Raw genomic sequence first — 20,497 nt, 5'->3', positions numbered from 1 at the left:
TGGAGAAAGATGGATGATGGATGATGGAATGATGAGGAATAACCGTAGTTAAAAAGCAACGGAAGAAGAGGAAGGAATCATTGTTGTGAATCAACGGACGCTAGCGCGGGAGGAGGTGGCCTTAGATTAGGTACCTGGTACAGATATTAGTCAGATAGGTAAAACTTGGGCATTGTGCGCACGTGACATCTACCTGCTCTGACTTGTCACCCCACTTCCATCTACACATGTATTCACATTTTTATGCAAACGCCTGACACATGTACAAAGTAGTATAGTATAGGTACCTAGGTATGGTATGATACATTAAAATCAATCAGCCATATTATCCATGTCATCATACCTATTGTCTTAATTATTTGATTGATAAAACTATCTTAATAATAATATATAATTTTCTAGAGCTGCCTCCATCCCGAGTCCCTAGTCTATACCCAATAATTATCCTGGTGAAATATCAAGCATGAATGAAATGAGTATCTTTTAATTTCCCCGTGAGAATCTCTGCAGAAATATTTGCTTTGGTCGTTGGCTTAAATTTCCCACGGCTAACCCGAGGTGGCCATCGTAGTCCTACCCTTCTCCTTAGAACCAACGTCCTTGAGATGCCTTGCATTCCTTCGTCCAGTACGAATGTCTCGGCGTGAGGTACAGAAGCAACACAAACTGGCATGGATTATAAAAGAAATCAATGTAAATCCCGTCGCTATCCACATAAACGCAAGCATCTTTATACCAACATCCGCCTTGACGTTGAGGTCCGTCTGTGATGTTAAAGCATACTTGAAAACGAGGGACATAGCTGTGCCGAGGGCGCTAGCTATTAGAACTAGCAGTGTAGAAAGGAAGGCCAAGAAGCCTAGAAGACCACTCCACCATCGCGAGAACACAACGACTGGAGTTAGGCACATTAAAACAAAGTCCAGAAGTGCCCCGGTAATGAAAAACCCAAACATAATGTTTGAGGCGATGCGTAATATATTCAAGATTTCGTTCACTTGGGAAGGCAATGCGATGGAAGCCCCAGCGAACAGTTCGCCCAGAATGATCTCTACCGGGTTGAACCAGTAGAGAGTAGCCGGGGTGGAACAATACGTAATTCCACTAGGCGTCTTGTTAGTTAAAGATTTCAACAGACAAGGGGTTTTCACGTACTCGGTATTGTATCCTTCACAGAAGCCCCAGAGACCGACCTGGTAGAAATCGTGTAGACCTAGAGTCCGTGCGATCGAATTCTGTAAACTCAAAGTTGTCGGTGCTGATCGGGGAAGAATATCGGTAAGATCAAGCTTGAAGAAGTAGATGTCACGAATCACCGGCGCGTTTCTAGTGTTTCCTATCTCGACCTAGAATAATATGAGGATAATTAGTGTTCTGTATAGTAGTTTGGCTAATTATATAGTATATAAATAAACCATTAAGTCTTACCAGAATTAAGAAGATAATAGCCATTAGATAGCAGAAGCATGATATCCAGATAAAGACACGGCGTGCTCTGGTCTCCCGCTTCAAGACTGCCGGGTCTTCAATGCTGGGCTGGTGGCTTTCCTTTTGGCCATCGTTAGAAGAAGATGTCGCTGTCGCTGGTCGCCGTCGAAAACTAGAGAAGGACATATTCGACAACTCCTTGAATTCAAAATGCTCCTAGTTTCTCCAATCTTCAGCGACTGAACTTGGTCTCGGGAGCTTAGGTAGATGTAATTAACCAAAGATTTCGTAAACTGGCCGGAAGATGTAAATCAGATTGGGTTTGCGGAGAATGGTGGCTGAAAACAACTGACGGTTGAACCGCACGAGGTCCCAACACACGTGGGTACGTAGGAAGAAAAACAAGGTAACATAGAAGATAAAAAAAAAACCACTTTTGAGTTGTCGCAACTTGCAAGAGATCGTCAGCTAAGTCAACTAGTCAGCCAAGAGCGAGGGGGGAAAGCCTGATCCGAGCAGACGATCACTGCATCTGATGTGTAGTGCGTTATTGATTGACTAATACTGGGTTAATACGATTGATATCAATGAAGTACCAGTTAAGTACTACAATTACCTACGCTACAGTAGCTACAGTACAATTGAGATATGCGCACCTCATAATTACTCCTTTTTTGAGGCTTAGAGTTTGGAAGCTTTCCAAAGCAGGGTGACCCCCCCTGTAATAACCTTGCACATCTCATGTCGACTGCCGGGTAATGGATCTAGCTGCTACTTGCCAAGACACTTTGTGGACTCTCTGACTCTGTGGCAGTGAACCTAATGTATTGACTTAGCTGCTTAGGTATTGTACCGATGTATTTTGAAACAGCATCTGAACTTGTCCAACCAATTGTGAGGTTCTTTGGGTACCTAGAATTAAAATACGAATTCTGTATACCTTGTAAGAGAATGCATAATTTGTAAGCGCCTTATTTTATTTCGACTACGCTTCACCCCTAGTTGCATTCTGGGCGACCGCGCTTAACTTCGAATCCATTATGTTTTTCTATTATAACCAGAACTTAGGAAGAGAAAACAGAGATGTAATCTTAGGTAGGCACATTGTTTTCATAAGCGCCCTCTCCGCTAGATACGGGCTAGATGCAGCTGGACAGACACTAAAATAATGCTTTAATTCTGATCGACTCGATAATGAAAACCGAGCTTTATACAAGGTTTATAACTCTGCTCCATATTTCTGACCTGCCGCTGACATCACTCCCTAGCGTCAGCGGAAGCAGCTGCTGCCAGCCACGGCCGCGTGTAAACCCTGTCGCCTGCCCTGCAATGTCCACGGGTGCTTCAGAACAGCTCGTTACCTATCCACCACTTGTCAGTTCCGATTAAGCGGTGCCTACATCGTATAGTAAATACCATTAGTAAGGTACCTCTCAAATACATGCAGCTCAGCCTCCGACGTTATTTTCGGCTTGAAATCTGATCTCCACATCAAAGTTAATTCTCATGTACTTGAAAGTACCTACAGTACCTACTTACAGCCCACCAAGTGACTTACCAGCGCTGAAGTGACCTAGTCACCAGGGGCGGGCACCTGTTGCCGAAGCAGAGACAGTATCGTCTCAACTTCTCCAGGTCCTTTTTTAATTTTTATTTTATTTTAATTTTTATTCATTTTTTTATTTCTCCATCTGATGACTAAAACAAAGTTAAGCCCTTCTTGCACTGCGATATCATTTCCTCTATATCCATAATCCTTACCCTCCCTCAAGTGACCTTTTCCATGTCTAACTACGCTTGATTCCCTCTCTACGATCTTCAGAAGCTATGGCACCACCATTAGGAAGCCTGGCACTGTTAGCTGCGGTCGCCGGCGTGCTTGGACAGACTTCGATCAAGGACGATAGAACTACCGCGACCGACTCGACAGTGACATTAAGTGAAATTGAGACTCCAACCGGCCCATATCAGTCCTTTTCGACTCAGATTACACTCGGCACTGACCTTGGTTCAATCGACACTGAATCTACTTCGGTAGCTTCCAACAGCACAAGCGGGGAGTCTACCGTTAAGTCCTCGACGAGCCAAACAGTAACCTTCTTGACTGGATCCGCTGGAACGACAACAGCGACATCGGGAGGAAATGCTACTTCAACCACTGCATCGCCAACGCCAGAAGTAACCAACACGCGACCTTGTAACAATTACCCCGAGTTTTGCAGCCGGAAATATAGCAATATTACCTACGTCGGCTGCCATAACTCCCCCTTTATCACTCCAAACAACTTGGCTGCGAACCAACAATACGACGTCACTTCGCAGTTAAACGACGGCGTACGGTTTATCCAAGGTCAAATACAATGGCCTGCTGGAGGAAACGAACCTCATTTCTGTCATACCAGTTGCGATATCCTTGACGCCGGACCGATTACCGACTGGCTCACTGAGGTGAAGAACTGGGTCGCAAGCCACCCATACGATGTCGTTACCATCCTTCTGGGCAACGGAAATTAGTAAGTGGCTATGATCTCTCTACTAAAGACGCGAGCTAACCAAATTCCATAGTTCGGTTCCCAGTCTTTATGTGCCATACATTGAACAAACCGGTATCTTACGTTATATTTACACGCCACCGGTAGTCCCTATGACCTTGAATGATTGGCCAACTCTGAGCGAGATGGTTCTGAAAGGCCAGAGGGTCGTCATGTTTATGGACTACATGGCAAACCAGACGGAATATCCGTGGCTCCTGGACGAATTCTCACAACTCTGGGAAACTCCGTTCGACCCGGTCGACAAGAAATTCCCCTGCGTCGTGCAACGGCCACCGAACCTGCCCGCGGAAGAAGCCAAGAACCGAATGTACATGATCAACCATAACCTCAATATCGAGCTGTCTATCTACGGCGTTGATATGCTGGTACCTGCCCGGACCGAGCTAAACGTGACAAATAATGCGACAGGGGATGGCAGCCTCGGCCTGTCCGCTAATAACTGCCGCTCCGATTGGGGACGACCGCCAAACATCTTGAACGTGGACTACTACAACATGGGAGGTTTCCCAGGCTCCGTCTTCGAGGTGGCTGCTCAGATGAACAACGTCACTTACGACCGCCAGTGCTGCGGTATGAACACCAGCGGAGCGGAAAGATTACTCAGCAGTGGATTGGTATACTCATCCGCGATGCTGGTCATATTTTGGGCGTTACTATGTTAAATACCTACCTACCTACCTAGCTAGAGGCTTTTGCATTCATGGGAGTCATTGCGTGGGGGCGGTTACTTTTATATATAGAGGGGCGGGAAGTTGTATGCTGCGTTAAAGTATACGCTTCGGTCAACGGCATTTGGAAACTGGCACAATTTCTCCTGAGGATTTTAATCTATAATATAATAGTAGCCATTTTTTATATAACATATATCCAGTTCATATCATTTTTTGTGTGTGTCTCCGTATAGTTAAGACGAACCTGTAAAGTCTTGGGGACTGTAGGTAGGTACCTACCTACATAAGAAGAGTGCAGAAATATTTAGTCACAAGGATCGCTATTCATGTGATACCTATAGTCCTACTCAAAACATAAGGCGCACGAGGTACCATATCGTGACAATCATAAACAATGTCTTATAATAAATCATCAAGACAGTGTGTCTCCTATATACCATTTTTAGTAGTTCAACCTATTGCGAGACAGCCACACAATAAACTACCTAGGTAGGTTAGAAATAAATTCCTATACCCGCGCCGACAACTTTCCATCAGACCTAAGCCTGTGTATTTATACCATATGCGTATCACGAGACACGGGGGATGGATGTAGCATCAATATTCCCCCGTCTATTGAACCCATTCGCCAACCACCGCCCAACCACCAGCCTCAGCACTTCAAGCCTCGATACCATAAGCCTTAAGCGCAGTGCCCCCCCAGACCAGGCTCTTCTCTTCGTCGCCGAACGAGGCCATCCAGCACAGGCGATCGACGATCTTTTTCCACTTCTTCCAGGCGCCGCCGTCGGCAGCGGAGCCGTCAGCGGGGTCGTCCTCGAGGCCGAGGGTGCACACGGGCCAGTCGCTGGCGAACATGATGCGGCCGGCGCCGAAGGCGGCGAGCACGACGCTCAGCCACGGGCTGATGGCGTCGAAGATGTCCTCGGCCGAGCGCCGCCGCAGGGACTCGGGCATCTCGGAGAAGCCGCCCGACAGCTTCATGTACGTCCGGCTGCACTTGCTCAGCGTGAAGATCGCCGTGCGCCAGGCGATGAAGGACGGGCTTGTTTGCACGTTGTATACGCTGAGGTCTGGCTTGCAGAGGTGGTCTGCGAGATGTGTTAGTTATAGAACTAGTTGGCTTGGGTGTGTGTGGTGGTGGTGGTGCCTTATGGAGGAAGGGAGGGTAAAGGGGTAGGCAGGTAGAGTAGGGTAAGTAGGGTGCCACGAACTGATTATAAATGTGACTCTCTGGTCCTCGGGCACGCCGTCGTGCGCGCGGTCAATCATCTCGACGACCTCCTCGAGCTGGGTCCTGCCGCGGTTATGCTGGTCAATACCCAAGTCGAACACGAAGCCGCGGCGGCCGAGCAGCTTCAGGCTCTCGATAAACTTGTCCTGGAGCATCGTGCCGTGCGGCTTGTCCTGCAGCAGGTACCGGAAGCCCCTGACCTTGGGCCAGCTCTCGCCGGCCTCCCGCTCCGCCAGCTCGAGGTACTTCTCCATGGCCTCGACGCCGCTGGGCAACGGCGCCCAGGGTACGTACGCGGCGCACAGGGCGGCGTCTTCCGCGACGTGGCCCTCGCCCGGCTTCGGCTGGCCCGTCGCGATGCGCTTCAGCCACGAGATTTCTTGCAGCGGGTGCTCCCAGCCTTTCTCGCCGGCTTCCAGATCGTTCTTCCGGTCTGTCTCTATGAAGATGAAGCCTTTGGGCGTGGAGCCCTCGGTAGCGGCTTTATATTCTTCTAGCGAGTGCTGCTTGTGCAGCGGGTGCTCGGGCGTGCACCATGATAGAGTTGAGAGCTCTGATTCGGGATAGAGGTGAATGTGAGCGTCGATGATTGGAATATCGGCAGCCATATTTTTTTGAATTATTTCTCCAACTTTTTTTTTCTCTGTTTCTTTCTTTTCTTTTTCTTATCTTGGACGTAACTAATTCAACCTAGCTTGGGAATAATATAGGACGATATTAATAACTAATGTACCTAACCTAAAGAATTAAGATAGTAAAGTTTTAATTTTAAGATTAATAGAGGTGTAACTTAACAAGCTTCTATCCTAAAGCTTCATACCTCCTTCCCTCCCCCCAATGGAAGCTACCTCCATACCTCCTCTCTCCCCTGCTTTTACTTCGTTGTACCTTACCCCGCCATGACCCTCCCTCAGGTCTGAATGCCCACTATTTCCCCTGAGACGGGTTTGCACAGTTTGGTCTGTCTCCACCTGCCACCCTTTAAAGGTCTGGCCTTCATTCGCTCTGGAAAGTGATACCTCACATGTTTGGATGTACCGTATTAGGTATACACTATGGAAAGCTGCATATTATTGACCTATGCGGTGGTCCGAAGTAATTTCCTATAAGTGTTGAACGTAATGTTACGTACAGACGTCATGAGCAAAAGAAAAAAGCGGTAAAGCAACCGTTGAGTACGAAGATTCTTCACAATGTGCTACACTACGACGATATACTGTGCCGCTGCCCTAACCCTAAAAGCGTTAGATCAGCTTCGAAGGTTACTCAATTAGGAAACCGGCTGTCTGATTCGAAAGTAGTTCTCTACCGAACGGCTCAAAGGTTGATACGAACAGTTTCAAGAATGTCCAGTATCTTACAAGAGGTATCTTCTGTACCTAACGAAGAATTTAGTCGCAGGAATTTAAGCTAACAATTCAAAAGAGTTCCGATTTTCTAAGCTTGAAAAACCACTATCAGTCTTTAACTCCCAGTGATTTCTCATAAGCAGGTAATTTCCTAGCGTCCTTCTGCCTCTCGACAACCTGATCGCCGGTATCCTTCATCGTGCGTATGCCCTCTTCCCTAAGCTCGAGGACCTTCTTGGTGGCGGGCCGTCTTGCCATATCCGCGTGCCAGCGGAAGTACTCGGGGAACTCCTTCTCCAGATCCAGGGCGCCGCTGGGGAAGATGGTGCCGAGGAGGGTGTTCCAAGGCACGAACGACAGGTCCGCGTACGTGCATTTGTCGCCGACGAGCCACACCGGTTCGTCGGCAGTTAGCCTTAGTTTCTGCCGCTGCTTGTGCAGTGAGTCGTTGATGACGCCGAGGATGCGCTTGCACTCGGTGCCGTACCGGTCTATGGCCGTCTGTAGGTTCTGTTCTATGTGAACGTGTGTGAACCATACTGTTTTACATACGAATTAGCTGTCTGTTTACTTCGAACAATTAGAAATATATTCGGTTTTTTTTTCACATTGTAGGTCAAAGTCGAAGCGCAGGTGATAGAAGGAGGTCATATTCTTGAATACACACTCTTCTGGCCAAACATAGGGCCTTGGCCGCTCATCTGGAACATCAGCCAGCTCTGAAGCAGCCACTTCTCCTCGAGCCTGTCGTCTCCGTAGGTAAGCTTGAGGTCCTTATCGTACGTGGCGATGAGGTAGTTGATGATAGCGCCGGACTCCCAGAGCGTTACGTTCTTGTTCGGATCGACCATAGCGGGAAGGCGTCCGTTAGGGTTCAGAGATGTGTACGGTTCCGATTTTATTTCGCTGTACGGGATCCAAACAATCTCATACGGCAAACCAAGCTCCGCGGCCATGATAATGGGCTTCCATGGGTTAGGACCTTGGCCGTGAGGTCCGTTATAGATCTTGATAGGTTGCATAGTAAGTAGTAATGTCAGTCAAGAAAAGTTCGACAGTTTCACGGTTTAATCTTAGAAGTAGGCTTGTCGTCGTCTTACAATCCTAGGTTACCCTTATATTTATTATCTGGAATTCAATCACCCTTGGATTGATCACCTGGTTCTCGAACTCAACACCGATATCACCAGCAATAAATCCGTAAACCCCGTAGATATGCATTGATTTATAAGCAGCACGATCGTTGTCTTTATTTTTTTATCATTAGCTGAGGGAATTGGAGAGACACTCCAAAAATTGAGAATGATCGACGTAGTCATCCTCTCCGTCTCTACATATCATACTGATATATTGTGTGCTATGGGGATCAAGATTTAATGAGCAAGCTTGTCCCGTGCTAACCCTAGTTTTTGATCAAAACTTGAAGAATGCCTCAACAGAGGAGTAAGATCGTAGCGGCTGACAAAAACTTTGTATTTTCATATCATAATAGCATCATCTCGTTCGTGATGTTTACTATATTACACGCTACCACCAATGCCCGAACCACACACAGGGACATAAGAAGCTTAATATCGACATAATATCTTCCCACTCGAATACACGTGCCAATAGCACCTCCGCTCTTATTCATGCCTCTATTTCCCCTTAAAATGATACTCTTAATATTGCCTAAAGGCATCGCAACGCCACGCTACCTAACCCCAGACGACTCAATGGAATTCGCGCACGCCTTTACTCAGGGGGCGCATATGGATGGATCAACATCTCGCTGAACTGCTCGAGTTTCTCCTTGCCCCGGACCTCTTCTACTAGAAGCGGCATCCTGACCACGTTGAACTCGTCGTATAGCTCTTCTATTTGATCTAGATACTTCTTCTGCATTTTCCGTCGGGCGTTGCACTGCTCGCAGTTGCTACCTTGTTTGGGGAATAGCAGTTGGTTCACCACGATACAGTGCGTGTCGATGCCGTAGCTGGCCAGCTCCTGTATCATGCGTTCTGTCTCGTACAGACTCAGGAATTCGGCGATGCAGACACACACAAACGTGGTCAGGTTCTCATCCTTGAACTGCGTGTTGACCTCGGATATGGTTTGGCGGAGACTCTCCAGCTTCTCCATCATCTCGTTTAGGTTCTGCCCGTTCGGAAGCGTGCCTTGGTTTCCGAGGAAGCCGTTGAGTAGCGGCCCGTATTGGGAGGAAAGCTGGGAGATCTTCGCGAGAGCCTTCTCGAGGACGGATGGGAACTGGAGGAAGCGGAGCGTGTGGCCCGTAGGTGCGGTGTCAAAAATAATGACTTCGTACGAGAGGGATTTGACTTGCTTGAGAACCTCGGCGAAGGACATGGCTTCATCAATACCGGGAATCTGTAACAAAGGGTTAGCTTTTGTAACGTGCAATCTCAGGTGATATAGGTAGATATAGCTGTACTCACTGCAAACGCCAAGTCCTGCATCATGCCTCCCATGCCACTGAGCGGATCGCTATTTTCCTCGCCCTGTCCAGCTATTAAGTCCTGAATGCTCCCATTAGGGTCGATCTCCATAGCGCTAAGATTAGAGAAACCCTCGACTAGGCGCGCCTCTTTGCCGAATTTCTGAGAAAAGGCATCGGACAAGTTATGAGCAGGGTCGGTGGAAATAAGCAAGACCGAGCGGCGGACTTTGGCAAGCTGTATGGCGAGAGAGCACGAAGTGGTCGTCTTGCCCACACCTCCCTTCCCACCTACGAAAATCCATCGCAGGGTCTTCTGGTCGAGGATGGACTGCAAGGTCGGCTCAAGGCCGTCGTCAGCGGAAACTACAGCGCTGGACATGGTGGCCGGGAGTAGTGAAGATTGAAAAAACAGCCGAGCGTATGACGAGGAGGATTCGGATGTAGTATGAGAAGATTCGAGAGGAGCTTAGGACCTAACTGTACGAGTATAAGTTGTATAAGTTACCAAAAAGGGTACAAAAAAGGGCGTAACTAAAGGGTGTAACTAACGTTCGTGGCATAAATTTGGAGGTAGGTTCTGGAAGGCCAAGTGGAATTGCGTCGAGCTTCTAGGTTAAGCAAAGTTAAGCAAGGTTAAGCAGGGTTAAGCAAATCAAAATTGCCCCGCGGTTCTAATTCCCCAATTTCCACTGGGAGATACGTATATTTTGGTGGGGGATAAAGTACCTAGGTATCTAATCTTATGTAAGTATGATGATAAGTGTTCAATTAGGTACCTGTCTCCCCTGTCCTCACAAGCCACAGACAAAAAGGGGGCGACAGGATGCTATGTACTATAGTACCTTAGGTACTCTTCACATCAATCACACACACCAAAGATAGACTATACATTTTCAATGGCATCCTCCAAAAAAATATTGCGATTTAATAATATTATAATTTTAGAGCACTGTTTTCAATGTTTGAACCAGTCTCTGAGTCATCATTTATATCTATGTCTTCCGTCGCTCAAGACATTACCCATCACCCATAGATCTATGATGCTAACATGGCTGATTTATTTATCTCCAGTGTTATGAAGGGCATTAGGCACAGCCCGTTCAATGCTCTCCGGCACCTTCTCCTGTAACTTCTTGGGGAGTATTGATTCCTCTCCTCCGCCCATTGCGTGAGTCTTGTTGGTAGATTCGCCTGGGTTTTTTCCCGTGGGATGAACCTTGAGACATAATTAGCATAGAGTACAGAGTACAGATGTGAGTAAGGAGAAGATATTCTTCTCAAGCTTGATTCGACTCACGCTGTCGGGCAAGGTCTCTTCTAGCCCCTTGGGTGCCTTCTCCTGGACTTTTCCGGGCACCTTGGAGGGGCCGGTAGCGTGCGACATGTCCGAGCTCGACATTCTTGCTGGAGTGATAGAGAAAAATCTGGTTCTATATGCCGACTGCTTTAACCCGAAGTACGTACGTGATCGAAGTGATTGCAACGACATTGATTATTGGAGGTCTGAAGATGATATCTCGGGAGTGATGTTTGCCTTACTTATATTCTGTTGCTAAACAGATGTGAAAAGGAGAGTTTGAGAGTTTACTTCCATGATGAATCACCAGTATTAATACCCTTGAGTGTGTGATGGTTATATTACTACATGTCTGCTGCTACGATGAGCTCCGATGACGGGCTAGAGTCATGGACGTAATACTACGAACATCCGAGGAATGTATACACCTAGATTTGAGTGGCGAACTTAAATTTATCCAAGTCTTAATTCCGTCCATGTGAGCTTTTTATAGTGTAACAAGTCTCAAGCCCATAGCCTTCATGATAAAGTCCTGCATTCATGTACCTTGATCCTGAGACTGGAACTCTCAGGTTATACGCTAGCTACTTTCTGCACGTCATAGAAGTGCCACAGTATGGGATTTCGTTGATTTACTAATATACTACGTAAGTGGCTTATATACCTGTCATATAGGGGTATGAAATAAGTTTAATAGACCTTTTTATACACTGGCATTTTACCAAAAAAGCGGCAATACCGGGTATTAATAAACTGAGTCTGTATGTCTTATATACGAAGTTCTCTTACGGTCCCTCATGATTCTAGTTACGACCGTCTAACCACAAAGACAAGTTGGCATGCCTATCCGGAGCTCCTAGTTCAATGTGTAAGAATCTTTCAGGAGACGAAGTAGGGAGGCACAGCCAGAGAAATATACGAAGATGTTATCAGTTACGTGGTTTTTTGAGTCAACTAGTGTACCGAAGCGAATAGCGCTTGTTTCGTCAGCTCGTGATACCAACCTTTTACTATATATATCCGCTGTGTGTATAATTTCACGGTGCACTAGACCAGATGATGAACCGAATCTTCTCGACGCAAGCTATTAAGATAATCTAGCCGTGCTGGAACCAAAGTCAAGGCTTATATCATGCTATGTGGTTCTATCACTCGAAGTCTATTTCATCTATTTTACTTCTTCACTCCGGTTTCCAGGCTAAAGTCTCTAAGAGCAGGCTGTTCTAAAGAGGGTTACCATATTATTTATACACTAGGATAATAAAGGAGGTTTTACTGCTAAAAGCTACTACCGACTGCCATCTAAAGCCATTCAAGGAATTCAAGTAAGTCCCTTATATCAAAACACAGCTTGATGGCAAACGGTATCTTAGCCGCAATCCAGATCAAATCAAGCAAGCACTTTGGAGCTTCTTTGTTTGGATTCGATATACATGCTTGCCTAAATAAAGACGCGAAAGGATGCAGATGGATCAACTCATCTGGATGACCTATACGGAGCCCTTTACGGCCCTCTCAAAGTACTCGGCATGAATCAGGGGCGGTGCCTACGACAGAACTGTAGGTATAAAGGTGTGAATATAGGTGTATATAGGGATGTTTCAGTAGGAAGTAGCACCAAGGATACCGAAGAAGCATAAGCGTACCTTGGGTAGTCTTTGAAGTTACCTTTCGTTGACAGAACGCTTAGTGATATTGATAGTTGGTATATAATACCCATCTACCCATCCCCAACGAATACGAATATCTATTTCTGATTCAAGGATCGTTCACTCGCAATTATATAAATGCTCCACAAGCACCTGGGCACCTTCTTGTGTATGAAAAGGGCACCTACCTAGCCTACCTATCTAGGCAATCACCCCTGAGTTGCCAGTGCCATGCAGTTTCTCTAGAGCTTCAAGTCAGTCGCATATGCAACTGCCTTGTACCAGTTCTCGATTCTTACTTAAAACAGCCCTAGTTTCTTTCCTTCCAAGCTTTTTAGAATTTATTTCTACCTTAGGCATCCTTTTTATTCACTTGCCTTGGTGCTTAACTTCTTCCCAATCTGCTAGCTTGCCTTAGGTGCCCACCTACCTAACCTTACCTGTCTTTTTCCTTGGCCGCTTCAGCATCGTCACCATCGGAAGTCTTCAACCCTTTGCAACAACACATCGTGGGGTGAACAAGATCATCGCAACCTTATCTACCTAAGGTTACTTGCCTCATTCCAGTTCTGCTAAACTTTCATGGGCACTTAAGGTAAGTCATGATTATATTTTGTTGGTTTATTGTGAGGCGTGTATGGCTTGTTTTCTACGAATTTGAAATGTTTGCACATGTCGCACTTTGCTGCTGTCCCCTAACACCCATCCTGCATCCTCCCACACTTCTCATATTCCATCTCAACTCTCCTTCCTTATCATCTTGTTCCCTAAAATTTCACTAAGGTTTTCCCTAAGATTTTCTCTGCCTTATCACCATCCACGAGAGAGCGCCTACACCTACTATCACGCGTATAACACTCTCACTAGTGGATGTCACCAAGGCAGAGAAATCTCTTTCCCTTCGATTTGCATCGCCGTCATAGCGTATACTCATCTATCTGTAATTGTGCTGTCATATTGAGTCAATTACCTAGGTATCTAGAGGTAACTATCATTTGATGATACTTTTCCAAGACAAGGTTGAATGCATGTCTTGCACAGTCATGTTCTCTCTTTTCTTTAGTTGATCGCTGACTCTATACCTACACACTGCAAACACACAACCTTCTGAAAAAAAAAGCCCTTTATTCTCCTGCTATTCTACTTCATATCTACCTAATTTCACCTGTGTTTTTTCTTTTACTTTTTTCTATCTATTCATGGCCACTCTAACAATGAGCATAGAAACTTCCTTGACAAAGTCAAAATGTCTGACTGGGACGACGGCGCTGCCCGTGGTTTCGACTCTGCTGGCCCTCAGGATGGAAGAGGCAGGGTCTGCTTCAACTGCGGCCAAGAAGGGCAAGTAGTAAATTTATCGTGCTGAATATATGTATCTAAGCTAACACAGATCATAGCCACAGCAAGGCTGATTGTACCAATCCACGAGTCTTGAAGTGTCGCCACTGCGATGAGGAGGGCCATATGATCCGCGACTGTCCCACTGCTCCTCCCCAGGAGTTCACTGGAGAATGCCGGTACTGCAAGAAGAGCGGCCATATGGCCAAGGATTGCATGGAAAAACCGCCCCTGACATGTAAAAACTGCCAGGAGGAAGGTAAGAGAAGACCAAATAGCACTATTTTTTTAAAGGAAAATCCAGGCAAACTAAGAGTGTACTTCCACTAGGTCACGTAGCAGCCGACTGCAAGAATCCCCGAAAGATTGACCGCTCGTCAGTTGGGGAAATACCCGCTGAAGAGGCCTGGATGAAGATTATCGAAGGAGCCAAAGAGAAGGATCTTGATATAGTCAAGGAGGGCATTCAGGAGTATCTGAATTCTACACCGGGTATTACCTACGTCAACCTCGAGCAGGCGTTCCGTTCTCAACAAATTGACTTGCACCTGATTGCCCTCGAGAATCCATCGCTGCTGGCAACGCATACTCATATGGATCTCCAAGGAAACCTGGACAAGAAGTACCGTGTTCATTATCGCTGGAGCGATAAGCCATACCGTCCCCGAGAGGCTCAGCAGTGGCCTCAGTCGGGTGCGGAAAACCTGGAGCGTCTTAAGGATGCTGGTGAAACGGTAGAGCGAGGCTTACCCAAGTGTAGCAACTGCAACGAGCTCGGCCATATATCCAAGCGATGCCCGCAGGAGAAGATCGAGAAAGAGCGTCTTGTCATCAAGTGTTACAACTGTGACCAACCGGGTCATCGTATTCGTGACTGTAAGTGCAATCAAGTGTATTCCTGGGTCTGTCGCTTTCTAACACAAATAAGGCCCGGAACCCCGCAAGAACAAATACGGCTGTAGAAATTGCGGGTATGTATATACGTATCCCGATCTTATTCCTCTCCTATTGCTAACTACGCACCTTACTATAGCCAAAGTGGTCACATGGCATCAGACTGTAGGTAACTCCATTGCGAACTCTTTTTTTTAACCTTCTATTGACGTTTATATAGGCACTGAACCTCGCAAAGCCGGAGACGACGTCGAATGTCGCAAGTGTGGCGGAAGTGAGTGGCATATCATGGTCTTAGGTACTTACTCATGGGCAATTACTAACTTGACGCTTCAGCTGGCCACTTTGCTAAGGATTGCCCTCAGGCGGCAGAAGGCGGCGGTCGTAGTCGCGTGTGTTTCAACTGTGGCGAAGAAGGCCACAACTCTCGGGACTGTCCTAATCCCAAGAAAACTCAGTGTCGCAACTGTGACGAGTTTGGACATATGTCCAAGGAATGCCCTAAGCCACGCGATTGTGAGTGAAGTTGGGATGTCTGGTTATGTTCTATACAAGTACACAGCTAACATCCTAAAAGACAGCCGTGTCAAATGCAGCCAGTGTGGCGAGATGGGTCACACCAAAGTTCGATGCAAGGCAGAACCCGCTCCTGTTGACGAACCCACCTTTGATACACCCGAGGGCAACGGTGGCGGCGGCTTTGGCGATAGCCTTAGTCACCAGAATGGAGACAGCTTCACGCCGGCATCTGTCGCAGCCACAGCGGCCCCCGAACCCGAACCGCAGGCGGAGACGGATGCTAACGATAACTGGGGTACTAACGACAACGTCGACTGGTGAATGCTATACGTCGATATAAGCTCTTTGAGTTTCGGAATCTTGTCTTCTTTAACGCTTAAGTTTGCGTTTAATAATTTGCGAATGTTCGTTGACAATGAGTGCGAAGGTCGGTTTCGCATGATGGCTAATTAGCAGCCATGCATAATAATTACGAATGAGTTTGACACAGGAATGATTCGCGAGTTTCGGTATTCAGTTAGGTCCATCCATAATAAGTGGTATTTGAGCTGCATAACAGTCTCTTGCACAATGAATGGGACAATTCGTCTTATAGGTAATGGGAACCTTAGGTACCTGATTAATACATTCCATTAGGTACCCGTTATGAGTTCTTTGCTGCGAAGTTCAAACGGAAGCCCCTATTTGAACAAGTCTCTACTACTAGGAAGCTAATACATAACCAATAACCTAGCAGCCTAGGTAGTTCATTAGGTAAAATAATGTAACGCATGGCGTTTCAGCCACAGCGAAGCATCCTATCACAAGCTTGGTCTTGACAGAAGTAGGGCCCTGATAGCTACATGCATTAGGCTGCCCCGCAGCTATTAGGTGTTGTACCTAACAATACAAGGTACCTAAACAGAACCCCCTCTGCCCCTCCATAAACAATGCGTCGTCAGAAGCTCCCTACTACTACTACTACTAATAATATAAAGCTCCGCGGGATCAAACCTACACTCTAATTTGCTAATATTCTCATGGAGAACATTATCTAGGAAAATCGAGTATTCTATGGGAATATTAGAAATATATATAAAAAATAGTATTAACTATCAACCGCCGCAATGTCGATAACGATCGAGAAGATCCTAGCTGCTTCTCCTGTAACAGCTCGAGGGCAGCCGACTCAGCTGTCGACCGATGCTAAGGGGGAAAGGATAGCTTACGCTGTAGGTACCCCGGGTCTCAGTTTCGAATTCACGAAATGGTATTTAGATCTATCTAACCTTATATAATAAGTCCGGGAAATCAATATTCGTTCGATCCATCGACGACCCTTCCGTCAGTAAACAATACACCGGTCACACAGCGCAAACGACGGTTGCCAAGTTTTCGCCAAGTGGATTCTACGTTGCCAGCGGTGACACTTCTGGCTCTGTTCGGGTCTGGGATTCTATAGAGGCTGAGAATACTAAAGGTAATAATAATACGCTGCTAAGTTAGCAGTGTGCTGATAATACCTGTTATGATGCATTTTCAACTAACATGACGGTCCAACCTAGGCGAATATCACATCATCTCGGGTCGCATCAATGATATAGCATGGGACGGCGATTCGCAGCGCATTATCGCTGTCGGCGACGGGCGTGAGCGGTTCGGACACTGCATCACAGCGGACAGCGGTAACAGCGTGGGCGAGGTATCTGGACATTCTAAGGTCATCAACTCAGTCTCCATAAGGCAGATGAGGCCGCTAAGAGCTGCCACTGTGAGCGATGATATGGCCATGTGCTTCTTACATGGTGCCCCGTTCAAATTCGACTCAAAGGCTGCTGGCCTTCATAAGGGTTTCGTATTGGGCACCGCCTTCTCGCCGGACGGAAACACCCTTGTTACGGTGGGTGCAGATAAGCGAATTCAGCTTTACGATGGAAAGACTGGAGAACCCACAAAGTCTATCGGCGAAAACGAGCATACGGGGAGCATCTTCGCGGTTAGTTGGTCCAAAGATTCAAAGAGCTTTGTCACAGCTAGTGCCGACCAAACCGTCAAATTATGGGATGTGGAGGCAGGCACCGTCACACAGACGTGGAAATTCGGAGACGGTGTCAGCGTCCCAGACCAACAGGTCGGTGTGGTATGGCCTCATGGCCGCAGCGATGGTCTGATTATCAGTCTTAGCCTTGGTGGGGATCTAAACTATCTAGTAGAAGGTAACCCCAAACCGATCAGAGTTGTTCAGGGACATAATAAGAGCATCACAGCTCTAGGAGTTGGCTCGGATGGCAAAGGCGAAACTCTATGGACCGGAAGCTTCGATGGTCGGGTCTGCAGCTGGGATCTGGGCTCCGGAGCAGCTACCGTCGTTGACGGACAGACACACACAAACCAAGTGACTCAGTTCACATCTACTACCGGACGGGCTTACAGTGTTGGATGGGACGATACTCTTCGCATAGTTGACGAGTCTGCCAACACTTTCGCCGGCGAGTCGTTGAAACTATCCGCACAGCCCAAGGGGGTTGCTTCCGCCGACGGACGGGTATATGTGGCAACCATCAGCGGTGTCGAGATCTACGTTAAGGACCAACTGGCAGGCAAGCTAGACATAACCGAAGCCCAACCAACGGCCATCGCCGCCCAAGGGTCACTGGTAGCAGTAGGCCTGAGCAACAACGTGGTGCGCCTGTACAAGGCGGAGTCGGGCGACAAGCTCACGCAGGTGCACGAGGTGAAGAACTCGACGGCGCAGATCTCGGCCTTGGCGTTCTCCAAGGACGGCTCGCTGCTAGCCGCGGGCAACTCGGCGGGCAAGATCTACGCGTACCGGACGTCGGGTCTCGAGCTAGCGACGGACAGGTGGTCGGCGCACACGGGGCGGGTGACGAGCATCGCGTGGAACGAGGCGGGCACGCACGCGGCCAGCGGCGCGCTGGACACCCACGTGTTCGTCTGGAGCCTCGCGAAGCCCGGCTCGCGCGTCAAGGCGTCCAACGCGCACAAGGACGGGGTTAACGGCGTCGCGTGGGTCCGCGGCGGGACGAAGGTCGCGAGTACGGGAGGAGACGCGGCGATTAAGATTTGGGATGTGGAGGGGCTGCAATGAAGTGGAAGTGAGGGGAGATGAGAGGTGGGAAGCGAAACAAAGCACGGATGACTTTACGAAGTTATTGATCATGACAAATGGTAAATGATGACGATTGAGGGGGGTTGAGTACGTTAGGTTAGGTCAGGTAGAGATTTGAACTAAGCTCGGAATTGTTCGGCTACCTAGGTACCTAGGCAGGTAGATAGCTCTATCAAAGACTATATACTTCCCGTAGATGGAATTCCCTTTGGAGCGTACTAATATGGCTTTCGAGTACGACGGGAATCTAATCGTTGAAGCGTATTTGTCTTGTTAAGGAAAACTTGTTAAAGTGTATAATGCTGATAGCATTCCGTACATGCAGGTTATATGCTAGTAGTCATGAGAACTAGTCTGTAGTTATACATGTATCGAATTGCCTAACGGAACTAAACCAGTCGCGATTGGGGTATCTCCTTTTTCATTTCAATGTTCCTAATAAACGCCAAACTCAATAGTTACCAAGACCCTATTTAAGGTCGGAGTAGATAGGTACCTAAGGTACCTTACTTTCCCTATGACGGACGAAATCTGAAGCTACAGGATCAAAACTAAGGCATCAAGGCTCTAATGACGTCCCAGAGACCGCCGGGCCACTCCGACTCCGGGTCGGGATCCGGGGGCCACTGGTTCTTGGGAGCCGTGAGGATATCTTGGCTGAGGATGTTAACTAGCGAGCTTTTTGTTTTTGGTTCTGTTAGCACGTACAGTAGGGTATCAAATAGATAGATGAATGGAGGATGGATGGATGGATAGATATAAGAGAAAGTTTCGCATAGCTAGCTGTATATAGAAAAAAGAAAAAAGACTTACCCGACTTCACCTCGGATCAGGTGTCCTTGCCTCGCCATCTCATCGGCAATCTCGGATTGGTGATTGTCCATGAGCGTCGGGTTCGGCACTGCGATTAGAGCCGAGTCGAAGTCCAGCGCTTCTAGGATACTTCCGGAGCCTATGGGGGGATTATCAGCTTGGAACTAGGTAGTCAGGTTGAAAATAGGACTTAGGAAGCTGTTTCGGATTGGATTAGTTTATAACAAATATGGCAAACCTACCCGCATGAGTAATAATCAAGCCGCGATCCCTCAGGGGCGCGGTAGGACCGTCGTTAGCAGCAGTAAGCTCCATGAACGAACGAATATCATCATGGAAGGGAAAGCCCGCGACCTGCAAGTCGTTGGGGTCGTTGGGGTTCTCCTTGGGCTTGGCGTCTAGGAAATAATCGTAGTCCGGCCCGCACTGGACGTTCAGGTGGGTGAAGCCGAGGGACCGGAGCTTGGCGAGGAAAGGTTCCGAGAGCACCTCCTCGATCAGCAGCTTGAAGCTGGCGCTCGCGCCGATGGTGACAAAGGCGTACTTGCTGCGCCTGGCGTGGGGCGCGGACTGGGACGCCATGGCTTTCTTGTGGCGTTGGTGTGGTGCTGTGAATGGGCACCTATGTGGATATTAATTAATTCACGCCCGTTATTTCCTTTTGATAACGCTAGCGTAAGAAATAAAGGCATGGATAGAAAATGTCATATAATCAGAAGAGGTAGAGAATACCTTTAAAAATAGCACCTTATTGAAAGGCGCGAGTGCTAAAGTGTAAAAGAATGGGAATGTTGAAACGTGGACAGAAAATGATTGGTTGCGGAGCAGACTTCGTTACCAGATTAGGTGCCTGTTTTATGTGGCGTTACTGTGGAAGTGTGGCAGCAACAACAACAACTGTGGCGGAATAACTCAGGAAGAGATGACCCCTATTTCACTTCACAGCTCTCTTTGGGGGTTACATGTTCACGTTACACAAGCCATCATAAGCCTTCCAATCGCAAGAAAGCAACCCCTAACTACCCCTCACAACCAGGTAAATCTACTTCCCGAAAGAGAAAAAGAAGTCAGTTCTAATTTCTTGGCAATTCGGAGGGTATTGTTAGAGAGGAAAGAGAAAGATAACGAATGAAATGTAGAGGATGGTAAGAAAAAAACGACATTACATCCAAATAGGTTACTTCGGCAGGTTGGTTCGCCAATA

General features: G+C 47.4%; 9 protein-coding genes across 9 annotated transcripts; 3 read left to right on the top strand and 6 right to left on the bottom strand.

Moving 5' to 3' along the window:
* Positions 1-286: 286 nt before the first annotated feature.
* Positions 287-1,759, bottom strand: F4812DRAFT_384050 (SUR7/PalI family-domain-containing protein). Its single transcript, XM_047932063.1, has 3 exons — positions 1,429-1,759; positions 1,156-1,346; positions 287-1,104 (listed from the first exon to the last, which is right to left on the bottom strand). The coding sequence occupies exons 1-3, from the start codon at positions 1,612-1,614 to the stop codon at positions 549-551; spliced, it is 933 nt and encodes a 310-aa protein (XP_047790280.1). The 5' UTR covers positions 1,615-1,759; the 3' UTR covers positions 287-548.
* A 1,496-nt stretch (positions 1,760-3,255) lies between these two features.
* F4812DRAFT_459246 (PLC-like phosphodiesterase) lies at positions 3,256-4,645 on the top strand (the record flags this gene model as incomplete). The annotated part of the gene is made up of 2 exons (XM_047937508.1): positions 3,256-3,941; positions 3,994-4,645. The coding sequence occupies 2 exons, from the start codon at positions 3,256-3,258 to the stop codon at positions 4,643-4,645; spliced, it is 1,338 nt and encodes a 445-aa protein (XP_047790279.1).
* Positions 4,646-4,856: 211 nt separating this feature from the next.
* On the bottom strand, positions 4,857-7,037 carry F4812DRAFT_428285 (amidohydrolase 2). The gene is made up of 2 exons (XM_047934177.1): positions 5,869-7,037; positions 4,857-5,745 (listed from the first exon to the last, which is right to left on the bottom strand). The coding sequence occupies exons 1-2, from the start codon at positions 6,494-6,496 to the stop codon at positions 5,315-5,317; spliced, it is 1,059 nt and encodes a 352-aa protein (XP_047790278.1). The 5' UTR covers positions 6,497-7,037; the 3' UTR covers positions 4,857-5,314.
* Positions 7,038-8,397, bottom strand: F4812DRAFT_428284 (glutathione transferase). Its single transcript, XM_047934176.1, has 2 exons — positions 7,905-8,397; positions 7,038-7,776 (listed from the first exon to the last, which is right to left on the bottom strand). The coding sequence occupies exons 1-2, from the start codon at positions 8,257-8,259 to the stop codon at positions 7,346-7,348; spliced, it is 786 nt and encodes a 261-aa protein (XP_047790277.1). The 5' UTR covers positions 8,260-8,397; the 3' UTR covers positions 7,038-7,345.
* Positions 8,398-8,543: 146 nt separating this feature from the next.
* Positions 8,544-10,306, bottom strand: F4812DRAFT_428281 (anion-transporting ATPase). Its single transcript, XM_047934175.1, has 2 exons — positions 9,673-10,306; positions 8,544-9,604 (listed from the first exon to the last, which is right to left on the bottom strand). The coding sequence occupies exons 1-2, from the start codon at positions 10,051-10,053 to the stop codon at positions 8,972-8,974; spliced, it is 1,014 nt and encodes a 337-aa protein (XP_047790276.1). The 5' UTR covers positions 10,054-10,306; the 3' UTR covers positions 8,544-8,971.
* Positions 10,307-10,731: 425 nt separating this feature from the next.
* Positions 10,732-11,073, bottom strand: F4812DRAFT_459242 (uncharacterized protein; the record flags this gene model as incomplete). Its single annotated transcript, XM_047937507.1, has 2 exons — positions 10,732-10,890; positions 10,972-11,073. 2 exons carry the CDS (start codon positions 11,071-11,073, stop codon positions 10,732-10,734), a joined length of 261 nt encoding a protein of 86 aa, XP_047790275.1.
* Positions 11,074-15,156: 4,083 nt separating this feature from the next.
* On the top strand, positions 15,157-15,788 carry F4812DRAFT_384018 (uncharacterized protein). The gene is made up of 2 exons (XM_047932062.1): positions 15,157-15,368; positions 15,430-15,788. Exons 1-2 carry the CDS (start codon positions 15,338-15,340, stop codon positions 15,690-15,692), a joined length of 294 nt encoding a protein of 97 aa, XP_047790274.1. The 5' UTR covers positions 15,157-15,337; the 3' UTR covers positions 15,693-15,788.
* A 495-nt stretch (positions 15,789-16,283) lies between these two features.
* F4812DRAFT_383994 (WD40 repeat-like protein) lies at positions 16,284-18,755 on the top strand. The gene is made up of 3 exons (XM_047932060.1): positions 16,284-16,582; positions 16,653-16,830; positions 16,916-18,755. Exons 1-3 carry the CDS (start codon positions 16,478-16,480, stop codon positions 18,457-18,459), a joined length of 1,827 nt encoding a protein of 608 aa, XP_047790273.1. The 5' UTR covers positions 16,284-16,477; the 3' UTR covers positions 18,460-18,755.
* On the bottom strand, positions 18,746-19,975 carry F4812DRAFT_383998 (glycosyltransferase family 1 protein). Its single transcript, XM_047932061.1, has 3 exons — positions 19,536-19,975; positions 19,294-19,432; positions 18,746-19,158 (listed from the first exon to the last, which is right to left on the bottom strand). The coding sequence occupies exons 1-3, from the start codon at positions 19,873-19,875 to the stop codon at positions 19,032-19,034; spliced, it is 606 nt and encodes a 201-aa protein (XP_047790272.1). The 5' UTR covers positions 19,876-19,975; the 3' UTR covers positions 18,746-19,031.
* Positions 19,976-20,497: the final 522 nt, after the last annotated feature.

This window comes from Daldinia caldariorum, assembly GCF_022478825.1.
Source record: "Daldinia caldariorum strain CBS 122874 unplaced genomic scaffold F4812scaffold_8, whole genome shotgun sequence".
NCBI classification, from domain to species: Eukaryota; Fungi; Ascomycota; class Sordariomycetes; order Xylariales; family Hypoxylaceae; genus Daldinia; species Daldinia caldariorum.
Note: the sequence above shows the minus strand (reverse complement) of the source record. Positions and strands in the feature narration are given on the sequence as shown.